Source organism: Megalobrama amblycephala, linkage group LG4, assembly GCF_018812025.1.
Source record: "Megalobrama amblycephala isolate DHTTF-2021 linkage group LG4, ASM1881202v1, whole genome shotgun sequence".
NCBI lineage: Eukaryota > Metazoa > Chordata > Actinopteri > Cypriniformes > Xenocyprididae > Megalobrama > Megalobrama amblycephala.
The window spans coordinates 47771358-47793135 of NC_063047.1; the positions used below are offsets into that span (position 1 = coordinate 47771358).

The window sequence follows — 21778 nt, forward strand, 5'->3', positions numbered from 1 at the left end:
TGATATGAGTAATTTTAACTTGCAGTCTGTTTAATTCATAAACACAACTTCATTCTTTATAAATCTCTCCAACAGTGTAGCATTAGCCGTTAGCCACGGAGCACTATCAAACTCATTCAGAATCAAATGTAAACATCCAAATAAATACAATACTTACACGATCAGACATGCTGCATGATGAACACTTTGTAAAGATCAATTTTGAGGGTTATATTAGCTGTGTAAACTTTGTTTATGCAATGATAGAGTCGAGAGCTCTGGGGGGGCGGAGAGCGCGAGCAATTAAAGGGGCAGCAGCCCTGAATCGGCGCATTTCTAATTATGCCCCAAAATACGCAGTTAAAAAAATTATTTAAAACAAATCTATGGGGAATTTTGAGCTGAAACTTCACAGACACATTCAGGGGACACCTTAGACTTATATTACATCTTGTAAAAGAAATGTTCGATGGCACCTTTAATGTTGGCTGCTGTCCATTTAAGAGCTGCACGGACCCAATATAGGCCCACTGTTACACACGTGCACTTTCTCAGTGTTCACTGAAGACATAACCGACTGCGTCTATGAGGATACTTACCAAAAAAAGCATTTGTATTGGTGTGTAGGCTATTTGATGGTTTAGGCGCGTTTCTGACGCCCATTGTATACTTTGCTTACGCACGTTCCGCACACATTCGGAGCGTGTGCACAGGTGGCCGCCTAGGGAACAGCGTCTCTGTCACGGCTTAATGCACTTTTAATAGCACTGTTTAATATCAAGCAAGTTTAGCAACAGTAGACTGCATTTTACATCACTCTCTTATTCAGCTGATTTGGATGTTAAGTTTGGGTTAGGGAGGAATGAAAGCACACCACTGTGAAAGAGGAAGCGGTATAGTAATCGTTTTACCTCGATTATCTTGTTTCCATGATCGTTGGAAGCCAAAATCGAAATTGAAATCAAAAATACAATTAATTGCACAGCCCTATACTCCAGAACTCTCTCGTGAATGTTTTTCGTTTTCTTACAAAAATGCTTCGCTTCAGAAGGCCTTTATTAACCCCATGGAGGTGTAGATTACTTTTATGATGGATAGATGTGCTTTTTTGGGCTTCAAAATATCGATTTGAATTATAAAGCTCGGAAGAGCCAGAATATTTTTTAATATAACTCAGATTGTGTTTGACTGAAAGAAGAAAGTCATATACACCTAGGATAGCTTGAGGGTGAGTAAATTATTCTGGGGAATAATTTTATGGAGTTAGTTCACCCCCCAAAAATATATTTTTTAAATATTTTATAAACCTTTGGTGCAATGAGAGTAGATCTAAAAATAATGCTGTCAACAACAATTTTCCAAACTTTTGAAAAATAAAGGTGACCTTGATATAATGTAAGAGGGTCTGGTCCAGGTCCAATCCATTCTCAAGAGCATAAGGTTGAATGCTGCTCTCAATTACTGCAGGAATCAGCTCTGGGGCCTGCACCTTATCCAGCATCAGAAAGGCCATACTACGTGTGCTTCCCTGCCACATTACATACAAGAGAGATTTATTTCTGCATACAGGTTTTTTAATCCATTTTTTGTGTCAGGAATAATCAAAAGGTAAATAAAACATTTTACAGATATATTAAAAAAAATTCAATGGGTCAAACTAACAAAACAAAAACTGAAACCATTCTAAAAAAAAAAAAAAAGAAATGTCTGGACTGTGAAATTTTACTAGTTTAAAAAAACTAGTATTAGTATTGTGAACACTAGCATGTTGTCTTGTGCTTATATTTAGAAACAACAGAGTGGATTTGTAAGTGAAAGAGATCTGATATTTGGCAGGATGGTTTAAGTACAGGGGTAACTGCTGTATTTCTGCCACCTACTGTCAGAGAGCGAATTTGCATTTTCATTTAGCCCATCTGCCATTATTTTGGCAATATCACATTTCTCCTAACTTTTTGACTTGTAGTGAATTTTAACTGTGGGAAGGGGACTAGCTTAATACATTCACTAAATGAACTATTTAATGACTTTACCATTTAGCCTTATTGCATGACTGTGAGTGTGATATTGCCCATATAACAGCAGACAGGCTAATGAAAATGCAAATTCTCTCTTTCTCTCTAGATCTCTTTGACTTACAGTCTGATGCCCAGACACTTTCAGGGGTTATAAAGAATAAGCAGCAATACAGTACAAATGCAACAAAAAGTGCTAGAACGTCTATTACACTAAGTGAAACAGAAGTAGCAATGGATCTGTTTTGTAACAGATTATCAAGAAAAAAAAAACTGAATCCTATCCATCAGTTGTTGATTTGGATGCTGAGATGTGGCAGTTGCACTCAAAAACGGAGGCAGATGAACACGAGCTTGCAGGGACGGGGTTTAAGCGGAATAAATGATTAGAGAAATTCTGCATTCATCACCAGAGAAGTCTGTTGTTTTCACTGGAAGGTCCAGTATTTACATTTTTATTAAACATTTAGAGGTCAAAAAAATACAAAATAAAAACATATGCACAGATGAAGTGTTCAAACAATACCTATAATATGAAATTAGACAAAAGATTTTTAATTTCATGCCAAATCGCTGGCAAAAACAATAGGTTTTCTTTCATTATTATTATTGGTTTCAGTTTTTTATTGGTTTTATTTTTTATCTTTGGTTTAAGTGTCCAATACTTTTATGGCCACTGATATATAAGAACATCTAAATTTTATACTCACCCTTTCATAGTCAGACAGTGAGAGGTGGCAGTTATATTTGGTGTAGAGGTCACAAAGCTGTCGGAGGTTTGCCACTAGTGACCTCAGATTTTGCACTTCTTCTGCTCCACAGTTTTCAGTCTGAAAAACAATTTAATACATGTATTGGTCTGGTCAGTACTACGATTTCTCGCAGCGACTTTCCAGGAATAAGATCCTCAGTACTTTTCAAAAAGATTAAAAATTGGGGACAAACTTGACATTTACCAAACCCATAGACCTCCAGAGGGAAGGCAAGCCAAGTTCAGCCAGAACCAGTCCATTATGAGGCCAGTCACTCTATAAAAACAGAAAAAAAAAAAAAAAAAAAATTATATTAATAAAATAAATCAAACTACCCAAGAGAGAAAGAGAGACTTTGTATTTACTTTGGCTCATTTGTACCTGTTTCACTAGAATATCAGAATTCAAGTGGCATTTGAGACTGACCGAGATTTCACCTGGTATTAACACGCATCTTCAGTGACCATTGGAGTAGGGATTTCGTTCAGGGGAAGGTCTCTGATTTTGTGACTACATACATCAGTTATGGCATTTTGGATCATAAATTTAATTTGTTAATGTCACTTACTGTGTAATGCCAATACAAACCTTAGGTCATGTATTTAATTTCATAAATAAAATAAATCCATCAACAACAAAAAAAAATGGTTCTTTTAAAGCACTACCTTGCTGGTTTAAAACTCTTGTTAAGGCTCAAATATTGTGTATTACATGAGTCATCTGATGTTTAGAATGCATCAAGACACATTTTTAAGTCAGATTTGGCTACATAATGTCACTGACTATCAACGTCTGTCAAAACGGCAAATGACACTTTAGAAACAGAAAGGGTCACAAATGGGCTGGCTAATTATTTGCTAGGTTGTGTTTAGAAATTTAGAATTTATTTCGAAAGTATTATCCAGGTATTTCAAAATACTACTACAAATTTTTGGAAAACATTTCAAACTTTTCAAAGTTAACTACCTTTTCAGTTAACTCCAGATTCCTTGCACGCTGCTCCAACCACCTGGCGAGGATTTTCTGTGTACATTTAAAAAATAAATAGTGTGTTAATATAAAGCACAACTAACTAAGTTAATTTTAAAAATTACTGCTCCATCTTCAACCAAAAAAAGAAAACTTGAAATAACAGTAAGATTATGCAAGAACTGTTTGCCTTAAAACATTTTGCTTGGATTTCATTACCTTATTTATTGTGCATCATAACAGAAATACACACAAAAAACCCTTTCTTATCCACCTTACAGGGCAAAAATTATTCCCGATAACTGGTTTTGTGAATCAAAGTCACATATAACTGGTCACCAAGACAATATGAATAAATGGTGTGGTTTAAAATCAAGTGTATTGACTGCCCTCATACCTGTCCTTTGGGCAACACTCTCCATACAAATGGGACCACAACACCCTTAAACCACAGACATAGGTCCTGTGATGAGATGTCTGATGAAATGGAGCCCAACAAAGCATGCAGGCAGCCTTCATCAAATTCACTGGCAAACTCACCCTGGAAAAAAAAAAAAAACCCACTTAAACTCATTATCATAGGAAAAAAAAAAAAAAAAAAAAAAACTATAGCAACAACTTTACTAAGTTACAGTAAACAATAAAAACAGATAAAAGAATTCAAAACAAAGTGATTTAAAAAGTCTAGAAAACACTGGCTTTTTTTGCACCTGCAACAACTTTTACATTAGTAGAAAATAAAGTATACCATCAGAAACGTATAGAAAATCAAAAATTCTTTCATTGTAGAAACTCCACATGGAGTAACATCCTACCAAAATGAAAAAGCGTAACAAATCACAAAAGGACTCAAAACTGCATTCACTAAGTTTTTAGTTTACATTTAACAGACTCTTATTTGTCCCAATTCGTCAAAAACTACCTTGTAACCAACCACATCAACGTGCAGGCGGGCTCTGGTATATCATTACTATGCCGTGAAGCAATGGAGTCTCAAGAGAAGCCAGGTTATCCTGGTATTTTTTCTGATGATATTAAAAAATCGTGTACATTCAGCAATAAAGCAAGTGTTTGATGCATATTATGATGTTATGATGAACTATATGCCTTTCTCCACTAACATTCTGAGTTTTTCAAAGCATTTCTAAGGATACTGATTTTCAGAAGGCAGCTGTCTGACTCTGAGATGGTAAGGGGGAACATGGTTTGTGTAACATTAGCTACACAGCGTTTACCTCAGTAAGTTGACTGAGTGGATCTCTGAGCTGGTGTATGAGTGGAGGCGGGGCTAATTTGCATATTCATAGATCGGTGTATACTAAATGAAGCAAGGCTGTAGAGCTACATTCAAGCTATTTTAAAGCATGAAGAATTTTTTTCACAGAAAAAAACTTTTAAATATATCATTTTGGTAATCAAAAGCAAGTTTTAAAGGGATAAAATTATTGACTATGAAATGAAACTAAAACCACCAGTCTGTGGCAGCAAGTCCCTGGATAAATAAATGAGCTGCGCCATTGAGTTATTCATTTAAAGGATCCGTTCAAACGGCTGATTCACTGAATGTCATTGAATCATTCATTAAACTGATTAGTTCAAAAGTTGCTCGGAGATGCAAAAAAGTTCTGCTGTGGTTTCACTGGGAAATTTGTTGGCACAAAGCAAAAACAAAAAAAAATCAATTATGTGCCAAAACTGTAACTGAAAATGTAATTTTGTAGTTTATGGAACTGTTTCATAAAATCAATAAGACATTCACAATCATGTGTTCCAGAAAGTACAGCACTCTTGCTCTCCAAGAACAAGGTTAAGAACCACTGGGCTAGAGTATATAGCAATGATTTGTGCTTTGTTGTAAACACGAAGGGAAGACTGGCTAAATAATTACTATGTAAAAATTAAAATACAGATACAGAAAATGTAAAATACAGATTCAAGGCCAGTATAAAAATACTTGTGGCTAATAAATTCTCAATTCACAAGCCATTGGTAGGTTCCTGGTCAAATACTGAAGCAACAGAACAAACCATACTTCAAGTTTTACCTCGTGTCGCAGCCACAAATATTGTGCTCCACTAAGATTCCCCTCTTTCAGAAGAGCAAAGATGTCTTTAAGATAATCTGTGCTGTTCAAAAACTCAATCCATGAGATGCCCCTGTAATGGAGGTAGAAAACACAATTATCTAGAAGGATGTGTAGGACATGAAGTGAATAAAATCAAAAGTGCTAAGAGCTTAGGGTGGACAGAAGCCATGTCAAACATTTTAATAACTGAGAAAAAGTTCAATGGATTGGTGTAATCACTGGCCTGATGAACGTACTCAAAGTTGTTGGGTCCGTACATGCTGGCGAAGGTAGCGAGCTTAGCCAAGGCTGTTTGAATCTGGCAGCACGGGAAGCGGTTCAAGGTGTAACTTAACATCTCCTCAGCTATGCTGAGAGTAGGCCAGGAAGCAGTAAGGCAGTAATGCACCACAAACTGCTCATCCTGTGGGATATTTGAGAAGTGTTAAACATTCACAATATATCACATAGGATGACTGCCTTAAAAGAAGAAGATATATTATTCATCTTAACCAGTTGTGAAATATCGCAATGCATCGTAAAAAATATTATATTCCACAGCTCTACCGCTCATCACTGCTGGGTGGGTTACAAAAGTAATAAGATAGAGTAGCAGCAATGACGACTTCTGTCAAAAGAAAGTTTGATTCCTTGTGTCATGACCCCTTTAATATCAGTAAATTTCCATATGCATGCCAACAGTACAACATACTGTACATATTTTTGAAATGGAATAATAGTATTGTTATTAGTTTCACGTCTCACATGAAGCCCTGCACATTCACATATGTTGCAAAGCTGAACATTACCATGATCTTCATCAGGTTGGTTTTAGCCTCATCAATGAGCTCGGGCCACTCAAGGGTTTGATCACTGCTTGATGTTGAGATGAGCTTCTCCAGCACAACATTCAGTTTAACCTTATACACCAGCTAAAACAAACAAAAAGAAACCTTGTCAGCTTACCATGAAAATTCTTTTATATAGGATATGTTGATATGGAAACTTTACCAACGTCTTACTTCAACATCAAGCCCAAAAGCTTTTGCAAATTTCTCTGCTTCTTCAAACTTGTACTTATAAAGAAGTTTGTTCAGTCTGGAGAAAACAGAGAGAGAAATAGTGTACAAAGTACTGCACTGAAAACAATGTGAAGTAATTGCTTATCTGAAGAAGTGTGTAATTTAATTTACTTTAAGTATTTAAGTACTTTAAAGAGCAAAACCACCCAAACAAGCATTAAATCTATTACAAATATCTTTCTGAAACCAAAATACAATTAAAACCAAATCAGAATTAAACTGCCAGTTCAATTATAGTCAATATTACTTATGTTCTCAAGAAAGTACCTGTTCTCTGGCAGCGCCTCTGTGAAGCATCTTATCACAACAGTAGACACTGGATCTTCAGGGCTGCTTTAAGACATAAAAATCATTAATCTGCGTCTCTGGCTATCCTCAAATGTGATGAATTCACTACAACATATTAACATCACAACATAAACGCAAAAGTTCATTCCCCTTAATATTTATAGACTGTGTCTGTTAGTCACCTCTTTGTGTTCGCCAAAATTCCCTCCAGCAAATAGATCGTGTCCTGAGGAAGAGAGTTTGAATTATGAATTTCCTTCAATACAAGATATCAAGGGAAGGTAGGGTGGACGATAAACTGGTAGAAATGTATTAACCGGCATAAATATTCAAGTATCGTTTCTTTTAGAGGTCAACAAGTATTGGTTTTAAGTCTACTCTGCATTGGTAACCTATTACTAAAAGCATTGGTTATCAATGAATAGTTACAAATAGTTTTTCCTGCCACTCCAGCACTAGACACAAAGGATCTGTTTTCATTCAACAGTATAACAGTGGCCTCTAGAAATGAAATAAAAACTTGTTTGTGTAACCATTTGGAAATGGATTGAAATGATTGACTATCCACACTGTGTATCGCAACTTTTCAGATCCGATTTGTGCGTCCCGTGGCACTATTTTTCCAGATTATCTGCTTTGGTGGAGTGAGGAATTGACATAGGCAACAAAAAAAAAAAAGCTATCCGAATTCCGATCAGAACAGTCAGACTTAAACGGATTTCCAGAAATTTGAAGAAGCAACTTTATATTTATTTATTTTCCCCCTGTTGTGCTGAAAACATACCACTTGTCATTTTTGTGTACAGTTACACCCAAAGCACAGACATTTGAGATTCAGCCAAGAAACACTAGCATAATCACGGTAGAAACAATACTCCAATTTTAGGTTCATCATTTCAACCAGTATATCCCCTAAAAAAATATGACAAAAGAAATTGTAAGGACAACCCACTGAACATTAGAAACAAATATTACAGGTTTACCTTCCATTACATAATGTATATTTCCATATTGTTAATATGCATTGTTATAATTACCATATTGATTCCCTTCTGGATCAACCAAGACTCAGAAGAAACTTCTAGTGAGTAGAAAACCTCCATCGAAGGCAGGGACTGAACCACAAGCTTCCTAGCATGACCCTTGACATAGATAAAGAACACAAGTGAGAAATAAAACTATATTTTCAGCGGTATATATTTTCAGTGATACATACACACACACACACACACACACACACACACACACACTTGTTTTCTTCAGCTACCAAGGTCATGATTTTCATGCTGTTGTCATCTTGCCTGTTTAAAACAAAAGACACATTTATCTGTCAATGTGTGGATTAATCATGAAAGACAAGCACCTTGTCTCTGTATGTCTTACAAAAAGAAGTCAAATAAGACACTTACTGAGTAATAGATGAGGAGTTTCCCTCCGATATCAGCAGGAAATCAACAATGTACTGATCCGGCCAGCAACAAAGCATGACAAAAGAGTGAATGTCCAACAAGCTGAGCATGCCCTAGATAGAAAAAGAATATTTTATATACAAATTAGTGGTGCTCTGATCAGGATATTTGAAGCCGTGGCCATAACAGTTTTTTTTAACACTGTGATCGGCCCATATCAATCAGATCATTAATATGTATTTTTAAAGTTCCCTTGTAACACTTACAAATTATATGAAACAGCAAAATGCACCAAACTGTCATTTTATTGCTAATTGAATTGCTGCTAAATCTCAGCTAGACAACAGCCGAAAACTTGTATGTCATCTCCTATATCTCTTAGGAAGGACTTCATAAATAAAAACAACTACCACGAGCTATGACAACTGCCTGTGTTATCTCTAGGCTCATATAAAATTCAACAGAGAACAAAAGTTCTATAAACAGCATCTGCCTAATGTATGACATGCAAGAAGCTAAAATAGCATCAACACCATGTTTGCGCTGTATGGCCTGAGGACTGATGATTCAAGATGATTCAGGATATCAAAAAAAAACATGGACTAGTCAAGTTTCCATTTGATACATCTTTAATGACGTCATGGATATCGTCAGCTGAGCGGACACATTATAGCAAGCCATTTTACCATTTAATTCCCCAAGCTTCACTAGTCATAATTCACTTTTGATTATTTTGATATGCAGATATGCTTTATGCAATCATAACTAGTCACAATTTACAGTGCAGATATTTAAAATGCTATCATTGACTGTAGGGACGTGTGATAAGACAAAAATATATAGATTTTTTTCAAGCAGGATCACACTCCACAATAAAAAAAAAAAAAAAAAAATGACATACCATTTAGACCTAAGTATGGGTGGGCAATATGACCAATCATATTTCACTTTATTTTATTTCATTATTTTATCTTTGTGAAAATTATCTTGATGGACAAATCTTAAGTATCAAACTTTTGTTGATCACAGAGATTATTTTTTGTGATAATTCAAAAACCCATGGAAAAATCCTTTTTTTTCTTTTTCTTTTTTTTTTGAGGGAACCAGTGTAATGCTAACTTCAGGGTTAGCCAGAGTTGGCAGCACTCGATTTAACAGCAGCATTCAAGTAATAAACTGAATGAGGACAGTCTGAAATATGACTGTGACGGCAGTGCTTGAAGTGGGCTGGTACTCAATTCTACATTATGCTGTTTACTAGGGATGGGCACCCAGAGTACCCAGATACTCGAAAGTGACATCAATGATCGATTATAAAAATGGTCTGACTGTCTGACTGATTATGGAGGAATTATGGCGGTACCTTGAGATCTGATTGGTTAGCAAATTGTTTGGTTTCCTAAAAACACCACTGTGAATGTAATGTGGATAGTAACACTACATATCTAAATAGAGGCTTGAGTCGACTCGACTGTAAGGTCCAGGTACAAGTCAATATAAAGACATTTTTATTTACATTTCTTCTTCCAGGGACGCCTTCCCTAGATCACCCTAGAGCACGTGTGAAACTCTGCTCCTGGAGGGAATTCATTAGCTGGTTCAGGTGTGTTTAATTAGGGCTGGAGCTAAACTCTGCAGGACAGTGGCCCTCCAGGAACTGAGTTTGACACCCCTGCCTTAGAGGGTCTGAGGTCCACCCACAAAATCCTTTGGTAAACAATGAACAGTCTGTGTAAATACATCTAAATGTCACTTCAGATGCCATTTCTATGCCACCTCTGTAGTGCAAAGATGGATTTTAAGGATATTGATTTCATTTGATTAATAACAGCCTTACAATATCTTATTATTCTAATGGAATTGGATTTAGTCTAAGATGTGACAAAAGTTGATGCATACATATAATGTTAGAAAAATCACCCTTATAAAAGGTAAAATGCCCCTAAAAATCAATTGTGAATTGTGCCCCGTAATAGAAAGGTTGATTTGTCTGCACAGAATACGAATATTTTTGAGAGTCAGCGGTCCACAGCAGGCCTAAACCAGCCAAGAACCCGGCATAAAAACAAACTCAGCAAGGTATCTTCTAATTATCATTACAGACTAAATACCAGAAAATATTTTTGGTATCAGCCAAGAATTTTAATTTGGGTGCATAACTAGCATCAACATCAGTTTCCAGAAGGCCTTACCTCTTCATTTAGGACATACATCAAATTATCCACAACTTGAATCTTCTTCACCACTTGAATAGACAAAAAGAATATTTTCATTAATTTAAAGCTTTGTTAACACACTTCATATTTAGTAATAATCAATGTAAACATAGTAAAAACACATTTAGTACCTGACATTAAAGCAGAGTCAAGGAGTTTTGTGAGAGACAGTGAAGTCTGCCCAGGACCCATGGTCCAAAGTGAAAGAACATTAGCACCATCCGCCTGTCATAAAGATACAGGTGAAGAAATTACTTACAGCTCCTACATTTCAATTTGTGAGTGGAGTTAGGGTCACTTTGCTGTATCAGTCATGGAAAGGGAATGATAATGAAATTTAATTTGAAAAATTCTCTAATCAACAAATCTGAGTAAGAGTACTTAAAAGATCTTTTAAAGGCCATATCTTTGACAAAATCCTCAACAAAAGATATGTTTAACATTTGAAGCAGGTATTTTAAAAAAAGATTTATTGTTGCAGTGTGAACTTGTTTAAGCCATCAATTCTTAGTTTTCTTTTTGTACTTGATGTATCTAATGCCTTCCCCACCAATTCTTGTCTGCTGTAAAGATAGTCACACTAGACTTTAAGCACGCAACATTTTTACGGACACTGCAAAGGTTGCAATATGACGTCACACTCCACAGCATTAAAAAAACAAAAAAAACAAAAACATAAAACACAATTCAACATATAATATATCTGCAGATTTAAAGTTTGTGTTCGGTTAATTAATCTAAGAGGTCACGCTGTGGAATCTTCTATTGGTCACACATCTGCACGTGATACAAATTCACAGGTCAGAGTTCAATAAACTTAAAACTCTGGGATGTAGCGAAATGTGTATAAATGGAAGTCAATGGAATGAAATGTGAAGTGTGACCGCCTGAATTTCTTTTCAGAAATCAAAAATTATGTCAATAATTTTGCTGGAAAGCCAGAAGAAAAAGAAGCATGAGCTCATTTTTGGGGAGAGAGACAAAATGCAGTTGAGTTTGAGATATAGACTCAAAGTTACCCCAATCAGAAGGTGGACTGTGCTTCCAAAGCAGACCAGACCTGCCGAGATGCAACCATCTTCATGAATCTCTTTAGTTGAGCAGAAGTTCAAAAGAATATCATCTTGGATCTGTAAGATAAAAAAAAAACAATCTTCTAGGGCAGCACAATTAATTCAAAGCATCATTCAATGTAAATTGTGATAATCATAATTAATAATCGCAATTACAATTTCAAGGGAATAAATGACAAATATGATTTGTGTCATTATCATGCAGCCCTACAATCTTGCCTTCTCCTGGCTAACTCATGAGACAACCATACCTATGACCAGCTTAGGTCATTTTAATAATTTAGATTATGTCATTTACTCACGTTGTTCCAAATCCATTAATCTTCATAACACAAAGAAAGGAAGATTTTTTAATAAGACCTGTTCCTCCAATGAAAGGCCATTCCCCCAAAACTGTCATGCATCAAAAATGTTCATAAAAATAGTAAAAGTAATACATATGAATTGAGTGGTTTAATAAAAGTATTCTGAAGAGACACAATCATGTTTAATTATTTTTTAAATGATTTAAAAGATTTAATTTAGGCTTTTATTCACATAAAAACATTGATCAAATCACATACATAGAGCACATGAAGCAGAAAGAAAGCTCTCAGATTTCATCACAAAGATCTTCATTTGTGTTCCAAAGATGAACGAAAGTCTTAAGGGTTTGGAGTGACATGAGGGTGAGTAATTAATGACAGAATTTTTGGGGTGAACTAATCCTTTAAGGGTTTGGAACAACGTAAGGGTTTGTAACTAAAGAAAGAAAATATTTTTTTTTTTTTTTTGGGTGAACCCTTTAATAAAATGTAAGAAAAAATGTAGAAGCGTTTGATTAAATGAAACATCTACCTTATTTAAAGCCACTAGATCCATGTTTTCAATCGCTCTCTGTATTTTTCCCAAAGCCACATTGGATGTGTGTAGGAAACCATTGTTAACAATAAAAAAGAGATCATACACTCCTAAAACACAAAAGAAAGAAAATGTTTTAATAATAATTTAACACAAGTACAAAGTACAGACTATGGCAATGCTGTCAGTGGCCACATCTATTTAAGTTGTATAAGTTTATATCTTATTTTACTGCTTAGTATTTACATAAACTCACCTTTAGAACCAGGTGTCTCGTGTAGAATTAGGCTCTTAAAGGTTGTCTCATCACCATCAGAGGAGTTTTGTTGGTGCAGAGTCTGGAAAAAGATTAAAGTTACCATGAAATCAATTTGCTAAATATAGTTTAATGGATTTTTTTTTTTTTTTTAAAGGTGCAGTATGTAGGATTTCTGTCCGCTAGTGGTCGCTAGAGGCCTATCAAAACAAAGGCGTAGCTTGATGACGGCAAGTTTGAGAGCGAAATATTGGGACATCACATCACAGCCGGTGGAAACAATTGGGACAGGACTCGGGAAGAAATCATGTTCATGGATGCGATTATTAATGTTACTGTAGCATGAAGCAGAGCAGGAGCGAGTGTTGCGGGAGCTGAACGAGGAGCTGGAGCGATTGCGCAACACACGCCTCACGAGCAGCAGAACTTTTATTATGACAGTCGCCGGCGCCGCTTCCGCTTTTCCGGTCATTAGTATGAGGTAACGCAGCTCTGTTTATCATGTTAGATACATTTGAGTGTGTTGAAAATGATGTTATAACGTTACTCTGTGCGTTCGCTCGGTGGCTGCTGTGAGACACTGTTACACACTGCAGTAAGATAAATCGATTTTAAAATATCATATTAAATGCTGGATGGCTTGTGTTGATAAATGACATGCAAGTCATTTTAAAACGTATTGTATGTAGTGTTGTGTTTGGCGGCCTGTTTTAATTTTAGTTTTAGTCTAGTCTTTGTGTCAAGCTGTCATTTTAGTTTTTATTAGTTTTAGTCACATTCATACTCTTTTTAGTCTAGTCAAGTTTCAGTCGACTAAAAGTCTGAGCATTTTAGTCTTATTTTAGTCCGAATTATCCATGACTATTTTCGGCTAGTTTTAGTCGACGAAAACTGATGACATTTTAGTCTAATTTTAGTCAATGAAAAATTTATTTTAGTCTCTTTTTAGTAATGCAATTCTATTTAACCCAGTCAATATAGTATAGTACCTAGTAGTATAGACGAAACTAAAATTCTTTTAGCCAAACCCAGCTTAAAACAAGGTTATCTTATTATATTGTTACCTACATTATATAGATTATACCTTATAATGCCTTGAGATGTCTCTTAACCCTTTAAGCCCTGAAGGCTTTTTTTTTTTTTTTTTTTTTCTGAGCGACAAACACAAAAGTAAAGACTCATAACTCCAAAACTGTAGCAAGGAGAGTCAAAAGTTAGGCATCATTTAATAGAACACTTTTTAATGTTTTAGAAAATATAAATTACATTACATTTTGACATTTTCCTGCTGAAAAACTGCTGATAAAAGACAAATAAAAGACACTGCTGATAAAAGACACTTCTCAGCACTCGTTAGGAGTTTTTCGAAATGGTTAGATGCATTAAAATTCTGAGTTTCTAAGTTAACATGACACCTATTTTGTGTTATTCAACGTTGGAAAACGAACATGGATGGTTCCAGGAACACTGGATACACACTGCATCCCGGAAAGATGAGAGACATGTTTTTAGCCAAGTATGTTACATCGTTCCATGAGTAATATCTTGTGATCAACGCAATATATTATGTTGATTTTGGATTCATTTTAAACGTAAGAATCTGCTTTAAAGGTCCCGTTTTCTGTGGTTTTTTGAAGCTTTGATTGTGTTTATAGTGTGCAATATAACGTGTTCATGTTTCGCGTGTAAAAAAAACACAGTATTTTTCACATAATTTCCTTATCTGTATACCGCTGTTTCCACTATCATAAAAACGGGCTGATGACTTCCTTGTTCTATGAAGTCCCTCCTTCAGAAATACGTAACGAGTTCTGATTGTGCCAGCGGTTCCTGTGTTGTGATTCGACAGCAGCTTAGCGAACCTTGCCCGGTCACGCCTCTTACCATAACGTGGAGATGCACTCGCTCAGTGTTATTGTAAACATGTCTTTAATTTTACCCTATCAATTTGAGCCGGAATCAGACCCGGTGATTGGACTGCGGGATGAAAATAACAGCGTTTCGACGACATGGCGACAAACACACTCTACAAACGCAACTCTTGTGTATTCCTGTGGGCGGAGGTTAGTCAAAAAACTGTTTTAGTGACGTCATTAAAGAAGGAAGTAGAGGGATGTAGTCCAAACTGGCCGTTCGATGTAGGCGACTTGTGTTAAATAAAATATCTCGCTTGGCATTGAACTTTGAGCTTTAAAATTTTACAGATTTTATTTATACTCTAACAACAACATTACACACTAACTAAAGTTTGAAACATGGGATCACGAAGAACGGGACCTTTAAATAACAATGAAGTTATGAGCACGTGAAATCTACATATCGGTCCCTTTCTCTATGTCAGAGGAAGTGACGTCGCCTGCGTCTGCGCAGTGCGACCTGATGCAGCCCCTGAAGTGAGACACAGGAAACAGAAACACTACAAAATAATAATAACGTGACTAAACGAGACAAAATAACGCTATAACATTTTGTCTCGTCTCGTTTTGGTTAACGAAAATGAAGAGACATTTTAGCATAGTTTTTATTTTGTAAACCACATTTAGTCTTGTTTTTATTCGTCAACAATATTGCATTATACATTTAATTATAGTCATCGTTACATGACCAGCATTTACGTTGCATCTTGTCTCATTTTCGTCATGTGATAAAGGTTAGTTGAAGACGATATTTAGTCATAATTTTCGTTGACGAAAGCAACACTAATTGTATGATAAAGAAAATGCTGTATTACGGTTACTAAAAATAAAGCTGCATCTGATTATGCTATGTTAGCTACTTCACTAAATAGTGTTTTTCTGAGGCATGGTAAAGCATGGTACTCGTAAAACAAAAAATCAGGAAAACTAGATTTAATAAGACTAAACGTGTTGAGCTATATAACAATAATTAGTTTTCTGTCTATAAACATAACCAAACAGTTGTTCCCTTGTCTATTAAAACATGTAAATATTAAAGCGTCTTTGGTGTTTCCATGGTTTCTACAAAATAAAACCGGAAACCAAGGGTAACGCGGGTATGATGCAATTGACAGGCGACTCCTCACACGTCCCGGAGCACTCAAGTGAACAAAATATATAACACTGGCCTAGTGGTTTTTGGATATTTTACTGCAAAAATCTTACATATTGCACCTTTAACATCTGTGCACTTTTTTTTTTTTATTCATGTGCCCTTGTAATTTTTAAATAAAAAACAACTTCCCCTTCCAGCTTCATCTCTTCTCTGACAACGTATTTACGTGAAAGCGGGACTACCTGTCACTCACATGACATCACAGCAATAGCAATCCACAATGATCCAATCGATTCCCGATGGACAAAATCAAGTCCCGCCCTTTTCTTGTTCGAGAAGCCGTTACACTCGATATGTCAACTTTAACTATCTCAACAGCTCTGTGTTATTAGAGTCAGATTACCAATGAATACAATTCCATTTATTTCAGCTTACTTTGGTCAGCACTGTCTTTTTCAGAGGAACATAGATGATGTGCAGACTTCCATTTCTCTCTCCAACCAGAAGAAACTGTCCTTGGGGACAAGCAGTAACTGCGTCTACTACAGAGTCTGAATCAAACATGAGAACAATTAAAGATATAGGTTTTCCTTATTTTGTAAACAATACTGTGGACAGTTAATATTAACTGTGCATAATACAGCTTGTGTTACCAAAATACAGGTGAATCAGAACAGTCTGGAAACCAGGATCAAAGAGAACCACTGCGGTGTCAGCAACAACAATACAGCAGTTTGGAGTACAGGAGGCGTAGACCTTCGGAATAGACAGTACCTGGAGCATAAAACAACAATAGCTATAATGATAATGATTATAAAAGGAAATGATAATGATAATGAGGATAAAAGGAAAAGAAACAATAATCATAATTATTATTTTATCTTTAATCAAACAATAGAGTACAACTCAAATACAGATATATAGAAACAATATTAATTTCAGTGTAAAACACAAAACAAGGTATCAACAATGCAAAACTATCACACATATATTGATATCGTAATGCAAGGTATGTTAAACCCAAGCTGTCATTCCCAAATACATATGACAGTACTTTTTGTTATTGCAATTAGCAACAAATACAGTTTTGCTAACCCTTTCGGAGGATGAGATTTTAACCAAGGTATCCACTTGATATAAAGCGTTTCCGGACTCTTGTTCAGCATCGCTGTACAGTCGGACTGTGTTAGTGTCCTCGTTCAGCAGAAGCTCGACGTTATTCCACATTATTGACGCTTATTAGTTTGGTCAAACGCGACGCGAAATATTAACTGTCCACCGGCATGACACTTCGATTCACAGGGCGCAAAATGTCGCAGGAGTTTCCAAACGATTTGACATGTACTACAATTACTTTAAAAAAAACTTAATTATTAGTGAATAAAATCTATACACCAGCAAGTGAAACCAAACTCCGCCCTGAACGTTGAAATTTGGCGCCGATGTCTTCTTCTTCTACTACGTTTTGTGCAACTATTGGTGGATTTTCGACACCTACTGGATGGAGTGTGAAGCGTTGACATATGAAAGGAGTGGGAACCCATGTATTTCTTTTAAATAGTTGAAAATAACTTTACATACTTAAAAAGAATTATTAATTGATACCAAGAGGTTTTAATTATTCTCTGTGTTGGATTCTTTCTGTTTTGAATTCTCATTTATCAGCTTCCTCACAAAGTCTCAGAATCATAATTGGCAGAATCATGCTTTCCTATTATGAAAAATGATTTATTGAGAGCAGCAGAGTATCCAATTCTTTGCTAAGATAGTAGGCCTATTGTGTCATTCCTTCTACACTGCCATGAACCAGTCTTGCACAACCAAATGTTTTTAATGCTATACAGATGACTCCTTTATTTCCTTTATCCCATCTCTCTCTCTTTTTGCATAGGCGGAGTTTAAACTCATCCTCAAAAAGCTTTAAAAGTTAAAAAGCTTTTTAAGGTTGTTCTTCCTCAGTGCACGTCAAAATGAGCAAGATGACCAAAGAAGGCAGAAGACGAGTGCGAATTCAATGCAACTTTATAGTTTTTACCGCTGAAAGAGTATTTACGAGTATATAAAGTATAAAGTATATATATACTCGAGTATATATATATAAATTTTGCTGTTTTGAATGGAAAATATATGTATATTTGATGTAGCATATGAAAGTGACAAGACAAGAAACTTTTTGCTTTTTCGACATATCAGATATAAGAGTAAGAGTGTGCTCATTTTAAGGGGCATATTTTAATATTTAATATATAGGGGGCTAATCCGTCCCTGCCTAGAACAGGTTTTACCCTTTTTATTTATTTTTCTTATTACCTTATTTAACCCTTTAATTATTTATTCCTTAAGCCCCCACTTAAAAATCATATTTGACATTTCTTTTCTGTTTTTCCTTTTCTTGTTAACTCTGTCCAATGATATTGACAACTTATAGTCCGGTAAATCGTTTATACCTTTTCAACAAACCTGAGCTTTTATTTATTTATTTATTTAGTTAGTTAGTTAGTTAGTTAGTTAGTTAGTTAGTCCTTTATTTTGACATTGTTTCACATATCTGAAAATTTTCTTCTTCTTTTTTAGCAAGGAAGCAAGCCTATTTCCAAAAACAAATAATAATAATAATAATAATAATAATAATAATAATGTGTTTACAAACACAATATGATCATTTTGTAGAAACATGAATCAAAAAGCATCAAGTTGGAAAATAACCCAGCGGTTGGGTTAAATATTTGACCAACGTGCTGGGCAGTTTTATTTAATTATTTTTCATGCTGTTCATTTATTAAACATTCTAATAAATGTTAAAGGATTAGTCCACTTTTAAATACACTTTTCCTGATAAATTTACTCACCCCCATGTCATCCAAGATGTTCGTGTCTTTCTTTCGTCAGTCGAAAAGAAATGAAGGTTTTTGAGGAAAACATTCCAGGATTATTCTGCTTACAGTGAATTTCAATGGCTACCAACAGGTGGAAGGTCAAAATTGCAGTTTCAGTGCAGCTTCAAGGGCTTTAAACGATACCAGATGAGTAATAAGGGTCTTATCTAGCGAATCGATCGGTCATTTTCGAAAAAAAATACAACCGTTTATGCTTTATAAACAAAATATCGCCTTGAACGTACTTTCCGCTTCCGCATTCTTCATAATGCTTTCGCTGAATGTCCTACGCCTTCCCTATTCTACTTACGGGGAAAAAAAACTAAACTGGCGCCGCGTTCTTTCCGTAATTAGAATAGGGAAGGCGTAGGACATTCAGCGTAAGCGTTATGAAGAACGCGGAAGCGGAAAGTACGTTCAAGGCGATATTTTGTTTATAAAGCATAAACGGTTGTATTTTTTTTTAAAATTACCGATCGATTCGCTAGATAAGACCCTTATTACTCATCTGGTATCGTTTAAAGCCCTTGAAGCTGCACTGAAACTGTAATTTTGACCTTCAATCTGTTGGTAGCCATTGAAATCCACTGTAAGGAGAAAAATCCTGAAATGTTTTCCTCAAAAACCTTCATTTCTTTTCGACTGACGAAAGACAGATATGAACATCTTGGATGACATGGGGGTGAGTAAATTTATCAGGAAAAGTGTATTTAAAAGTGGACTAATCCTTTAATTTCCAACATATTTTGGGCTCATTTTAAGCAAGCATAACAGTAATTTTTAAACAATAGTTGAGTTAAATAAAACTACCAAGCAGGTTGGGCAAACATTTAACCCAACCACTGGGTTAAAACAACCCATCTATGTTTTCAATAATTTACATATTCTGATTTTTCATTCTGGATCTAAACCTTGGATGTTGTGAGATTTTTGCTATTTTTGTTTTTATTTTGAAAGAAGACGTACAGTATCCATAAGGATCAGCAGGTTCTCTTGGATGCTGGAACTCAGGATTCAGACAACTCAGAGCTGCAAATCTATAAAAGAGCATTCACACTCTCTCTCTCTCTCTCTCTCTCTCTCTCTCTCTCTCTCTCTCTCTCTCTCTCACACACACACACACAGAGAGAGTGCCAAAGATTGTGATTTTGGAGCTGATAAAGACAATCAAATAAGAGCTTCAGTTTTGAGTCAGCGCAGGTCTCAGTAAGTGTGCAGAGAATTGCTGGAATAGATCTGACTCTCGCTCGCACTATAGAAATTGCAGCACAGTGCGAACGTGTTGAACTGCAGATGGCAGCAATGCACATCACTTCAGAAATGAAGGTAAAAGAGACAGTGAATCTTGTGTTCAAAGAAGGGGGGAGAGATCAGAAAATGTGAATGCAACATAGTGAAGGGAGAGCAGATTCGGATAAACCATGTACACCAGCACTAAAGTAGACATTTTAAATGACATCATTATCCATGTACCTGACAAAGAGTGTCACGATAAACGGATACATGTGGTAAAAGATCTGTGAAAATAGGGCACAATGTATTATATTAGTTTAATGGAATTTTCTGTATTTATTTTTCACAGGTGTTTTACCTATATTTAGAATTGTGCACTGCATTGTGATTTAGGGTAAATAGAAATGTCTGTAAAATTACTGGATAATGTCCAGGTAATGAGCTGCTGTTATTTTACAGATTTATTTTTTACAGTGTAGCCTATAAAAAGACTGGAAATCTGTGGTTTGACACAGAATGCAGACAAATGCCAGTTTTACGTGAATAAGTTGGTGTTAATGGCCAAGCTTTTGTCACAGAAAGACATGAACCCAACAGCAAGTAATCTTTTTAGTTTATGTTATTTTTTGTTTTTTGGGAAAATAAATATTATAAACTCCATCAGGTGACAGAAATTGAGAGAAAAAAAAAAAAAAAAAAAATTTTGGGAGAAAACAGGCTCAGACTGGCCAAAGCCTATCAGGTCCTGGAATGGTGCGTTCATAACTGGTCTGAGCCAAGGACTTGTTGCCATGGTCTTTGCTGAGAATGTGCCAAGGACTCTGCTCATACAGTGTACTGTATGGAGGGGAAACAGGGATGTAAGTTGGTGTAACGTGTGTCCAGTGCTATTCAGCCCAAAAGCTAGGTCCCCTACTACATTCCCCTTCTCCTAGCTGCAAAGTGTCCGGGAAGCAGGACAGGTAGTCAGCTACCACGTTCTTTCTTCCAGGAATGTGGCATAACATGAAGGGCTGAAGGGATGGTCAGTCTCTAAGTCAAATTCCCTTCCAATCAGGTAATATCTGAGGTTTTCAAGGGACAACTTGATGGACGGCACTCTTTCTCTGTTGTACACTCTTTCCCTGCAAAGCTCAGGTTCTGTAACCAAACACTTGGATGGTGGTCAGACACTCTCCTTCTCTGGAGTCACCCATGGTAAGAGTCATGTGGAGGTGGGAATAAATCCCTGGCTTGGTGCCATGGTTTTGGGGTTTAGCACAGTAGATGAGAATGTTGCATCAATGTGACTTTGTTTCGGAAGGGAAGATTCTGAGTGTGCTCTGTGTTTTTGCACCGAACCACAGTTCAAATTATCTTCCTTCCTTGGGGGTCCTAAATAGAGTTAGGGTTATAATTTGAATCTTAGCGATTCCAATTCTGCTTATCGATTCTGATTCTTTTTGATTTTCAGTTTCAATTCTAGAGAAGTAAAATCGTTTGTCTTTTGGCAAAACGTTTTGTTGCAGCTGATTTCCATGAACAAAAATCAGCAGTCTAAAGAACAGTAAAATGTTTCTGAACTGAACAACTGAACAAAGTTCAGAAATTGTAATCAAATGTAAAATAACATTGCATTGTTTTCTTTATACAAATAAAATATACATTAATTATTAAAGTTACAAAATGAATTAAGTCAAGATCAGTGAGTAATTTTCTTTTTCTTTTGTTCTT

The 21778-nt window shown here is 35.8% G+C and overlaps 1 protein-coding gene across 1 annotated transcript in view; it reads right to left on the reverse strand.

Annotated features, from left to right (window-relative positions):
• The window catches only part of kntc1 (kinetochore associated 1), a 59261-nt gene extending 41837 nt beyond the window's left edge, over window positions 1-17424 (reverse strand). The window contains 22 exon segments of the mRNA XM_048189665.1: window positions 1364-1507; window positions 2705-2824; window positions 2951-3022; window positions 3713-3769; window positions 4113-4256; window positions 5760-5871; window positions 6038-6204; window positions 6590-6712; window positions 6803-6878; window positions 7130-7195; window positions 7333-7376; window positions 8188-8293; window positions 8401-8451; window positions 8560-8672; window positions 10752-10804; window positions 10907-11000; window positions 11795-11905; window positions 12686-12798; window positions 12945-13026; window positions 16392-16507; window positions 16610-16730; window positions 17052-17424. Coding sequence (XP_048045622.1) covers window positions 1364-1507; window positions 2705-2824; window positions 2951-3022; window positions 3713-3769; window positions 4113-4256; window positions 5760-5871; window positions 6038-6204; window positions 6590-6712; window positions 6803-6878; window positions 7130-7195; window positions 7333-7376; window positions 8188-8293; window positions 8401-8451; window positions 8560-8672; window positions 10752-10804; window positions 10907-11000; window positions 11795-11905; window positions 12686-12798; window positions 12945-13026; window positions 16392-16507; window positions 16610-16730; window positions 17052-17183 — 2217 coding nt within the window. The 5' untranslated portion in view covers window positions 17184-17424.
• Between the last annotated feature and the right edge of the window lie 4354 nt (window positions 17425-21778).